Source organism: Podarcis cretensis (assembly GCF_951804945.1).
Source record: "Podarcis cretensis genome assembly, chromosome: 5".
Lineage (NCBI taxonomy): Eukaryota > Metazoa > Chordata > Lepidosauria > Squamata > Lacertidae > Podarcis > Podarcis cretensis.
The window spans coordinates 72201669-72212796 of record NC_137174.1 but is presented as its reverse complement, the minus strand read 5'-3'; the positions used below and the strand labels follow the sequence as shown (position 1 = coordinate 72212796).

At 44.1% G+C, this 11128-nt stretch overlaps 1 protein-coding gene across 1 annotated transcript; it reads left to right on the top strand.

The window, feature by feature from the left end:
• The first annotated feature begins 915 nt into the window (after positions 1-915).
• CCDC195 (coiled-coil domain containing 195) lies at positions 916-10614 on the top strand. The gene is made up of 5 exons (XM_079976963.1): positions 916-1046; positions 1849-1977; positions 4882-5187; positions 7942-8203; positions 10249-10614. Exons 2-5 carry the CDS (start codon positions 1962-1964, stop codon positions 10379-10381), a joined length of 717 nt encoding a protein of 238 aa, XP_079833089.1. The 5' UTR covers positions 916-1046; positions 1849-1961; the 3' UTR covers positions 10382-10614.
• Positions 10615-11128: the final 514 nt, after the last annotated feature.

Sequence of the window (11128 nt, the reverse complement as noted above, 5' to 3'; positions counted from 1 at the left end):
AACACATAAGTAAGCTGGGCAGGTGTACAAGTAGAAGTATTAATCAGTTAACTGGTATGATCCTCCTGTCTTTCACCAGAAGGGGAAAGATCTTGCATAGTGGCCAAATCATACATGCCACGTTCCTACGGCTTTCTTGATGCAGAGAAGACACCCTTCACATGGTGCTGGGTGTACATGTCGTAAACCGAAGCAACATCCCTTATGTAAGAGACATTAATGTTGGTCCAAGTAGGTTAATGTGTCAAAATCAAGCAACTGATCTACCTGAGCCATGTTTTCATACCCAAGCTCCACTGTGGCATGACTTGGATGCATAATCCTTTGATCCCAATGGTGGTTTCTTCTGCCTTGCCTTTCCCATCCTTGACTAACAGCAGCCAGATAAAATGTCTTGCGCAGGAAGCCATAAAGGCTCTGGCTTTGGTGAGTCTCTAGGAGAAGAGACTTACAAATCCAGTAGCAGCCACCCAGAACGAGGATGTCTCCCTATGCTTAGAGTACTGTGGGACTCACACAGTGCACACAGCAATATTCAGGCAGTACATGCATATATCTGGTGTTTATTAATAACAGGCAATTAGTCCTCAGCCCAGCCCAATCCGGGAAACCTTATTCACTACTCTACCTGGGAAGTTCTTTTGCTGAATTTCTGGCAACACCACCTATTGGATTGGAGGTGTAACTGCATATGCAGCACTTGTTCAGTCAAATGGCTCCTCATCCATCTAGAACATGAATAATAGAACCATAGAGTTGGAAGGGACCCCCGAGGGCATGGATGCAGCCAGGATTTTTGTTGGAGGGGGAAACTGATGTGATTGGTCAATTAGTTAAGCATTTCTATTGTTTTACTTGATCTAGGGGAAATGGCTGTCCCCGTCTCCCCTTGGCTATGCCTATGCTTGAGGGTGATCAACCCCCTGTATTGCAGGGATCTCAGCTAAAGCATCCATGACAGATGGCCATCCAACCTCTCCTTAAAACCTTCCAAGGATGTCCATGTTTATATGCCTCTGAACTGCACTAGGACATTTGTGTAAAAGGTAAGGCTTTCACTGTATTTGATCAATGATATCTGAAAAGCAGGGAGTTAACATTTCAGTGACTAAATCATTAGTTTATTAGATAAATTTGCATTCTTCCTAAAACCTTCTCGGTTGAATTTATCTCAGGCGAATGACTTTGGTGTCTGCATATGTACATCCATCATTTATGGGGGGGGAATCTTTGCATATCTGTAAGCGCATTCCAGGCTCACAGTGATTATTTGCAAAACCATTTGGCTTTTGTTGAAACAACAAAGAATTGACCTGTCTAAATTTTGGAACAGCAGAAGCAGCTCAGCATAACAAATGGCTGTAAACAGCTGCTTAGCAATTCCAGTAGCAGAGTAGCTGTCACCGTCTACTGAAAGCAAGCTTTTATGAGGAACACTCTAAATTCCTGAGGCATCCTCCTTCACTTATGGGTAATAATGTTTGCCAAATAGAGTGGGACACATGCCGCGTTTGGGCATGTTTTCTCCATCTGCCTTGTTTCTGAAAGGTCCCATTAGGATGTCCTGGGAGCTGGACCAGGCTTCCTCTGAAGTGTTGCAGCTATTATGCTATAGCCTCCCTAGGGAGGTTCACTGGTCCATCTCACTGCTTAGTTTTAGGGCAACTGTGTGTTGTTGTTTTTTCAGTTGCTCCAGAAATGTAATTAGGTGCTTTCTGATTTATATTATTGTGTGTTAACCTTGCCACGATTCAGGCCTTTTGCACAGAAACACATAGAGCAGAGACAGGGAGCTGGATCCAGCCAACAGGTAGGATTCTGATCTCCTCCTCTCTTCTCACCCTGCAGGTCTTGCTTGACCACTGTGACTCACCTAACATCGCAATGACCACCTGTCACCTTCCACCACCTGTCATCACAGCCACATCTTTACTTGCTCCATACCTGACACCATATATGAGATGAGGTATAGGGCAGGTAGGTGTGGCTGTGCCCAAACAGTTTCAAGGGCCAAACTGGGAGCTCTGGAGAGCAATGGATCTGAAGTTCTCCACCACTGATATATTGGAGGGAGCCTGGTCATGCACACTAACTGGACCATCCCGATCTCCACAGGCTGCAGCTTCACACCTTCGTGCATTGGGTGGGAGGGCCAAAGGAGGATTCCTCATGAGTTCAGGTGAACATGTGAATAATCCTCTCTAGAAAAGGGAGCTTCAGTCATGCAAAGTTCCTGATTGTGTAGATGAGTCTACCAACATTCAGCCAAACTGCCCTTCTGGCATGGAACTAATGGATGGGGATCCTGGGGACAGAGACAACCTTCCCCTTTCATGTATTCTTTGAAGGCAAAGGTTAAAAGGGTTCCTTCATTTTGCTGGTATCTATCTGGTTTGGTCGTTTTCTATTTTATTCATTTATTAAACAATTATGGCCTTGAATGTTCCATATTTTCTTGCCTTGGATGTCTTTGGAAAAAGATGCATGAAATTACTTTCCAGAAACAAATGACTACAGCAGATATTGCCTATACAAGATCAAAAGGTCATACGCATTCAGACTCCTCTAGTGGAAGCTGATTGTTGACAGAGTGAACCAAGAGGTCAGAAATGATACTATAATTGGGTGCTTTTGGTATCACTTAGCCTACACATGATCCCTTGCTGGGGAATATAGGAATAAGAAACTTGAAGACAGAATTCTGTTTGAATCTCTCACATGCCATTGCTTTTCACTCTGCAAACTTTGATACCAGTGAGATGATTGACCAAAGCCTCTTAGTAAAATTGCAAGCAGCACTGGATCAAAAATGGGCCTTGTTCAAGTTCATGCAAAGGGAGGGTAATAACAAATCGCTTGTGGCCTCTGATTCTTTTTTTTTTTAATTTCCCTTTGGGGCAAATTAAGTTTCTTTACCTCAGAGATGCGGGAAAGATGTTGCAGATGTTGCTTTGGAAGAAGCGGCTTCAACCCAGAGGGAAACTGTTAGAACATGACCAGGTGAATTTACCTTTTTCTCTCTTTCCAAAACAAGATGCAGCCTGAAAAATTGTCATCTTTCAAAATTTGCGCTTCTCCAAATTTTGCAGTGCAGTTCTCCAGCCACGTAATGTGTACAGAAATGCAGTTGCTAGGGTAAGGAACATGTATTAAAACATATTTAGTGAAAATAAGTATTAAAATGCATCCTATTTGGGGAAATTTGTTTGCAAAAAAAATCTGTATGTTAGGCAAAATCGCATATTGTAGAAAGATGATGGTGAATTTTCATAGGGACTTTTTTAAAAATGCAAACTTGTGCAGAAATTTGGAGAATTGAACTTATTACTGAAAAAATGAGAAACTGGGAGAAACTGAAACTGACATGTCTGCCCATCCCTTGTTGTCACACAGGGCAGAGAGAAGCAGGCTTCACCCCAGTCTTTACGTATGAAGGAAGTCTATGCATGTATATGTTAAAATGTGTACCTGGCTACATACAGATGTTTCATTGTCTGAACCTATATGCTCCCTTCCTGCCACATGTTACTCATTTGATTTTGTTTTATTTTATACAACACACACACACACACACACAGAGAGAGAGAGAGAGAGAGAGAGAGAGAGAGACTGTCAGCTGACATTAGCAACTAAAAATATTCCATCAATTCTGATGGATTAATATAGGCCAGGGGTAGCCAACCTGGTGCTCTCCAGATGTTATTAGACTACAACTCCCATCATCCCTCACCATTGGCCATGCTTGCTGGGGCTGATGGGAGTCCAACAGCATTTGGAGAGCATCACATTGACTGCCCCTGATATGGGTAGTGCACATCGACTGCAAAGTGAGTCTCATTGTATTTACCGAACATCTGTAAAGGGCTGAGCCAATCATGGCACATGCACACAGTCTTTACTATGATTAGCCACTTTGCATAATGAATTGAAATCGCTCTCTTCCAAGGTGATAAAGTGGGGTGGAGGGACTTCAGTTCAAAGCATACAGGTTTTAAATAATTTATGTGCTGATCAGAGAATACACTGAGTTTTAATATTAATGCCAAATCACAGAAGGAAAATTCTCAGTGCTACGGGAGGGCATTTTGCTGCGCAGAAATACTCGCAGGGAGTAGGTAACAGGAGCAGCCCACGATATTGCCTTTCGTTTCTAATGCAACATTCATGCTTGATGTGTCTCTCCTTACCATCCCAGAATATTGCTGTGCACACTTTGTTCAAACAAATGCCACAAACAAAGCTGAGCTGTGGCCGGGTGGAAATATATTCTTAGTTGGCAGCCAGAAATGCATTTTTGTTTAATGGGAACCGCGGGGAACTGTGGAAAGGCGTTGTTTCCCTCCCACTCCCCCTCAAAGTCATTTCTGAAAATGGAACTTCTCAAGAAGCTGAGAAGGGAACAATGCATGTTGGCGGAGGTGAGAGAGGTGCATGCTGGGTGAACTTGGCTTCAGCTCAGAATAATTCTGAGTCTGGTGCATTCAGCAGCCCTGGACAGGATAGGATTGCTGAAGGCAGAATGCAGCCTTCCAGCATAAGATGCCTGAGCTTGACAGGTGGGACAAATGCAGGAGAACAAACACACACACGACAAATGCTGTGTTTGAATTATCGTGCCTGCACTCCCACACATTGCCACTTTCACAGGGCCAATGTCTTTGCGCTGAAATAGCTGCCACCAAAGGAAAACTCAGTTTGGAAAAATGAAACCCGGAATGAATAAATCATGGAGGGGCTCTTCAAGCCTTGACAGTTTATCCAAGGCTCTTTGGGTGGTGAAAGACAGCACAATGCTGAGCCCGGAGGAGGGAGTGCCATTGTTCGGGTGTGTTTATGTGCCACATGAGCCCCTCACATTGGATTCATGGTTTCTTTTTAAAGCAAGCGGCGCCCAGGTTGGCCGTCTGGCAAGGAGGTGGGAAATGGACGGGAACAAGCAGCTTATGAAGGTCATCCACGAAATGCGCTCGGAAATCATCAAGCTAGAGAGAGAGAACAGAGCCCTCCGGGGGCAGCTGACATGCAGCAGGCAGAAGGCAGCAAAGCGAGAGGATGGAGAAGGGGCCGAAGACAAAAAGGACAAGGGCTGGAGCCTCGCAGACTCAGTCGAAGAGGCCGCTGCCTCGCCAGTGACTCTGCGCAGGAACGTCTCAGCAGGCTCTGCTCTGACACTACAGGAGCAAAAAGGTACCCATGATTCCTGATGGGGCAAGTTATGGCTGAACCTTTTGTTTAGTGACCCATCCTGGGCTAGAGGAAGAGGGAGGGTAGCCAACATGGAGCCCTCCAAATGTCATTGGATTCAGTTCCCATCAGCCCCAGCTGGCATGGGTCAGGGATGAGGGGAGTTGTAGTCTGGAGAGCACTGTGTTAGCTAACCCTGAGATGAGCTAAAGTATTCCACTGATAGTCACAAGCTGCTCTGGGTAGGCCTCAGGAACTCATCCTGTTACACTCGGAAATTAGGACAGCAGTAATTATTATTACTTTTGTTGTTTTTATTTTTATTTATTGAATTTATATACCGCCCTGTACCCAGGGGTCTCAGGGCGGTTCACAGAATGAAATCAAGCACAAAATACCTAATAAAAATAAAAACAACATTCCAATAGCACCCCCCCCCCAAAAAAAACCACATTTCAAAAGCAGCTGTTGTAACGAGGCATGAACTAAAGGTTGGATACAGAGTTCTGATATTCCAGTCTCCCAAATCGAGGCAGTCTAATTGACATACAAATGAAAAATTTTTTTTTCTTTCCAGTAGCACCTTAAAGACCAACTAAGTTAGTTCTTGGTATGAGCTTTCGTGTGAGTGTGCATGCACACGAAAGCTCATACCAAGAACTAACTTAGTTGGTCTTTAAGGTGCTACTGGAAAGAAAAAAAATTTTTTTGTTTTGACTATGGCAGACCAACACGGCTACCTATCTGTAACTGACATACAAATGGTTTGCTAATTATGTAAATCAAGTTGTGAGTTTGAAAATGGCTAAGCACCACCATCACTGCTTTTTGTTTACCTCATGCAGCCTCTTACCTTAACAGCAGGGAAGTGGAGTGTTGTTGTTGTTGTTGTTTTTCAAAATAATAATAATAATTTATTCAATTTATATACTGCTCTTTATCCAAAGATCCCAGGGCAGTGTATGACATTAAGAACATAATTTACATAGCATAATTATAAAAGACAATAAAAAACAATCACAGAAAAATATCATAATAGCAGTCCCCCCACATTTAAAAGGCCATAGATTGTTTAAAGTGTTGGGCTTTCCTTTCATGTTACATGGAGAAGGCTTGCATTCGACCTTGCAAAGCATAAATGAAAACTAGGATGTCTAAAGATGGAATTTGGCCATACTTTCCTGAAAGTAAGCCTCAGGCTGGATGTTTTGCCACTTGAGGTAAAAAAAATAAAATGAACCTACCACTGCCTCCAACAGCCATGGGTGCACCATGCTACAGGTCACCACCATGACAGCGATGCAGGTGTACCATTTAACCGTCCTGTTGCTCCACAGATGAGTCTGTGGAGGAGAAGGCAGGGGCACAGCCATGTAGGAGGAGGGGGGGCAAGCAGCAGGCTCCTTGGGCCCAGACCTTCCACCTGAGGCGACCGTCTCACCTCAAGGGCAAGCCTCATTAAAAACACAGAGAGATCTCACTTCTGAGTAAATTCTCATAGGAATGCTAAGAACAGTGCAAGGGGGGATCAGGCTCATTTCCCACAAAACCACTAGGGAGAATGGCGCCAGCACATTTTGCTTTCTGTCACAGGACAGAGGGCAAGAGACTTCCTTTTAAAAAAGGAGAGAGAACTAGAAATCCAGTCCAGCTAATGGTGTAAATGGGCATTGGGTGGCATGCCTAACATCTGGCCAGCTGGATAACATGGCACCCCTAGCTAAGTAGCATTTTGCAGCATATCAAAAAGGTCTTTGGGAATGGCCAAGAGCTCAGCACAAGTTGCACATAGTAATAATACTGTGGGGGGTATTTTTTGTTTGTTTGTTACTATGGTATGTATTTTTGTGTTTTTATATTATTCACCACCCTGTGATCCTCAGATGAAGGGCGGTATAGAAATTTAATAAATAATGATAAAAAATATCTCAAGGAAGTCTCCAGTTTGCAGTTTAATTGGTCTTTTGCATTTGCAATCAATTTGGCTCCAGTACTGGCGCCTAGGACTTGCCGATCGTCAGGTCGGCGGTTCGAATCCCCGCAGCAGGGTGCGCTCCCGTTGCTCGGTCCCAGTGCCTCCCAACCTAGCAGTTCGAAAGCACCCCCGGGTGCAAGTAGATAAATAGGGACCGCTTACTAGCGGGAAGGTAAACGGCATTTCCGTGTGCTGTGCTGGCTTGCCAGATGCAGCTTGTCACGCTGGCCACGTGACCCGGAAGTGTAGGCTCCCGGCCTAGAGTCTGGCAAGACTGGCCCGTACAGGCAGGGGTACCTTTACCTTTACCTTTTTTACTGGCTGCTCTCACATGTAAGGATCTCCCCTTGTTCCCTTGGTTCCAGTACAATTCAGGTCTCTCTCTTTTTTGGAGATTCTGTACGACAGGAAGTGAGGGGGCCTATGTCTCTCAGGCTAGGTCTGACCCACTGGTGAATTTTGTCAAGCCCACGATCCAGTCTTTCAAAGGTCTCCTGCAAGTTAATCTGCACTTTTCAAGGGTGGCACTTCTCGGGTTGGAGGTTATCAGCCAACCTGTGCTTTCAGAGGAATACCTTCTCGGGTGAGAAGCTGGTCAGTGCTATCTAGCAGTGGAGGTTGCTCCATTAGGATGCATGGGCAATTGTCCCACCACCTCAGTCAGATTCCAGCTAATCTGTTAGGTTAAGATTGTCACTCCAGGCTCTTAATGAGAAAGGTTTTTTGTTTTTACTTTATTTTTTAAAAAAGACCAAACTACATGGATTACAATCTTTGCACAGGTAGCATTATGACGGTGAGGCGTTATTCCATCTCCTCATCTGTGCCTTCGCTCCCTGGCAACAAACACCATAAATCTGACAAGAGGAATCCATTCAAGGGAGCCCTAGATGTGAAGGAGATAATCAAGCAGCCGGCCTTTCCCACAGATACGCAACCAACCAACAAAGAAGAAAAAGGAGTTGCAAAAATTCCATCCGATTGCCTCTCCAGCAGTACATCCAACAAAAGGAGATCTTTCCAAGACCATGTTTACAAATGCAGGTAGGCCCGAATGAAATGATGGTTGAAGCTTCAAGAAATCCCTTGTCAGGTTATTGAAGAATGCAAAAGTCTGGTTTACCTGATGGCTCCAATCATTTTATAATGTCAGAAGTTGGCAATTTCATATCATTGGTATTGCTTCCTACAGCTATGGGACTGGACTTGAGCATATTTAATTGAAGAATGAGCTTGATAAATCTCATGACCATATCCATCCATTAGACATCTATTTACGAATTAGTTATTTTATTAAGAGATTTATATTCTGCTGTTCACCCAAAATTGGTTACAGAGGCTTACAAAAAAAAAAAGTCAAAGCATACCCGGTGCAATATTGCAAGCTGTAAACAGGGATGGAGAACCTGTAGCCTTCCTGATGTTGCTGGACTGCAACTTCTATCAGCTCCAGTCATCAGGGATGATGAATGTTGTGTTCCAACAGTATCTAGAGGGCTACAGAGTCCATATCCCTTGTGCAAAGCATGTCAGCTTTGCAATGCCAAGTTTCACTATCATGGCAATCAAGAGGAAGCTTACGTGAAGTGCTCTGTGTGACTCAGGCTGCAGTCCTAAACACAATACCTACAACATTCACCTCATTGGCTGTAGTAGGATTTGCTTCTGTCTTAACATGTATCAGATTACAATGTCACTTGTAGAATCACAGTCCCCTGTGAGAAGCATTCCAGTTATCCCACTGGTGCCTTTGGGGCGTGCACATCTATTTAGAAGAGTTTTTGATGTCTTGACTATAATTAGCTTCCATATGAGGAACAGGAGCATCAAGAAACACTTTTGCCCTATTCATAAGAGGATAGCTTCACCAGGACCCTGAAGCTGCACATGAATGTTAACTCTCAAGCAATGCCCAGTATTTGCTTCAGAAACATTTGGTAACAATGCGGAGCCATATTTGCAGATGTAAACCCTTTGCAAGCGTATACAAGTGCATGGTGCCCTCCAGATATTGTAGCCAAACTCCCACCACCCAATCATCCTATCCATTGTTAGGGATGATGGGAGTTGTAGTCCAACAACATCTGTGAGGCTCTACATGGCTAGTCTTGTTATAGTGCACTGTGGCTTTGAAGTGGTTATTCCGTGTCTCTTCCACATTGAGTAGTTGTTCTTATAAAAGGAATGCTGGAGGATTCATCTAGATGAGTAGGAAGTGCAACCTACACCATGGGGGAGCAGAAAGGAATTCAAACAATTATTTTTTAAACATTATAGTCTGGTATGGATTAGCATGCTTCCCCCCCCCAAAAAAAAAAAAAAATTCCCCAAAAGGTATACAACATGGGTCTGCAAACTTAGGACCACGGGCTGGATCAGGCCCAATTGCCTTCTAGATCTGGCCCACAGATGGTCCGTGAATCACTGCGTGGATCGCCAGCACGTGTGTTATTTCCCTCTCCCTCCCTCACATGGCGGCAGTGGCGGCGGTGCCTCCTCCCTCCCTCTTCCTGGCTTCTCCCCACCCTGCCTAGAGGAGTAAGGGGGCTGGGTTTGTTGGTGCCAGCAGCAGCAGCAGCGCTCGAGCGGCCGCCATTTTAAGCAGCCCCTCTCGGGAGCCCTTTCGCACAGCACTCATCATCCCTCCACTGCTGCCACCGCCAGCCCCTGCTGCTCACAAGACACAGGTCAGCAGCCACCAGGGCTCATGGTGCTCGTGCATCCTTTTTTTTTTTTTCCAAAAATATAGTCTGGCCCCCCACAAGGTCTGAGGGACAGTGGACCGGCCCCCTACTGGAAAAGTTTGCTGATTCCCTGGTATACAATCTAGGACAAAGTTGGCAACCTGTGGCCCATAGATATTATTGACTATGGCTACCATCAGTCCTGACCATTGGCCATGCTGGCTTGGGCAGATGGAAGTCAGGGTCCAACATCTGGAGAGCTAATGGTTCGTCAGCCCTGATCTAATTCAGGATACATTTGCAATGATGAATTATGTTGTATTGATACATTTGTGATCCAGAAGGTAAAACATAGCGCATAACATTTTGTTCCAAATATCTTGCACATGTTTCTTTTTTCCCTAGGGGTAAAGTAAAGGCTGTCAGTTTCCTGTTACCCATGGACATGTCACGTTATTCAGAAAATCAAGGCTCTTTCACATGCTCGCAGAATCAGAACACAAAACAGTTAAGCACCATTATTGAAAAGGACATGTGAGCCGGTGAATATTTAAAGGGCCACCGTTGACTTCAGAGATAAACTCGCCTGAAGTGAGAGCCCTGCATCAGATTACATTTCTGCAAAGCTGTTTGGCAGAATGCCCTCAAAGAATCACCCGGGCCAGCACTGCAGGTCATTGGCAGATTGTTTTGCAAGGGGGGGGGGGAACCTGTGACAGAGACTGTCAAAAGCCTGTGTGGGGGCTGAAAGAAACCCACTGATAACAAATGCCTCTCTGCTGTATTTTATTTTATTTTTTACTTCATGGTTTATTTCCAGAACCCCATTAAACAGCATTTTATATAACAGTGTTCACTGTGGTCTTTTTAAGAGCGTGTATTATAACCTCCCTTTACTGCTCAAACTGCCAGAAATATAGAAACTTGTAAAGAAGAGGAGATAGTGTCTATTTTATAAAGCTTTAAAAAGTATGTGAAAGAAATACAGGAGCGTATCTGTCTTTCAAATAATAAAAGTTTGGTTTGTGTCCATTTGCATTTAGCCCCTGAAACATTCTGACAAATTACTAAAAACATACATATTAAAACATGGTGGATTTTAAGTATTCCCTTTTTGCTATGCTTGCTCAGACAGTACCTGATGACTGATATATGCGTTTAATTGCTCTTGTAATTAAACTGTTACTAGCAGGAGATATTAAACCAGCTTCCATGAGTAGGCATTTTCATTTTCCAAACTCAAGATTTGATGGCTAGTTTCCTCTAGCTAAATATTCCTGAAGAA

Bases quoted from the DNA above. Each gene is read 5' to 3' on its own strand.
- CCDC195 (XM_079976963.1), top strand. The intron at 5,188-7,941 runs GTACCCATGATT...ATCTTTGCACAG, and splicing joins GACACTACAGGAGCAAAAAG to GTAGCATTATGACGGTGAGG. The intron at 8,204-10,248 runs GTAGGCCCGAAT...TTTTTTCCCTAG, and splicing joins GACCATGTTTACAAATGCAG to GGGTAAAGTAAAGGCTGTCA.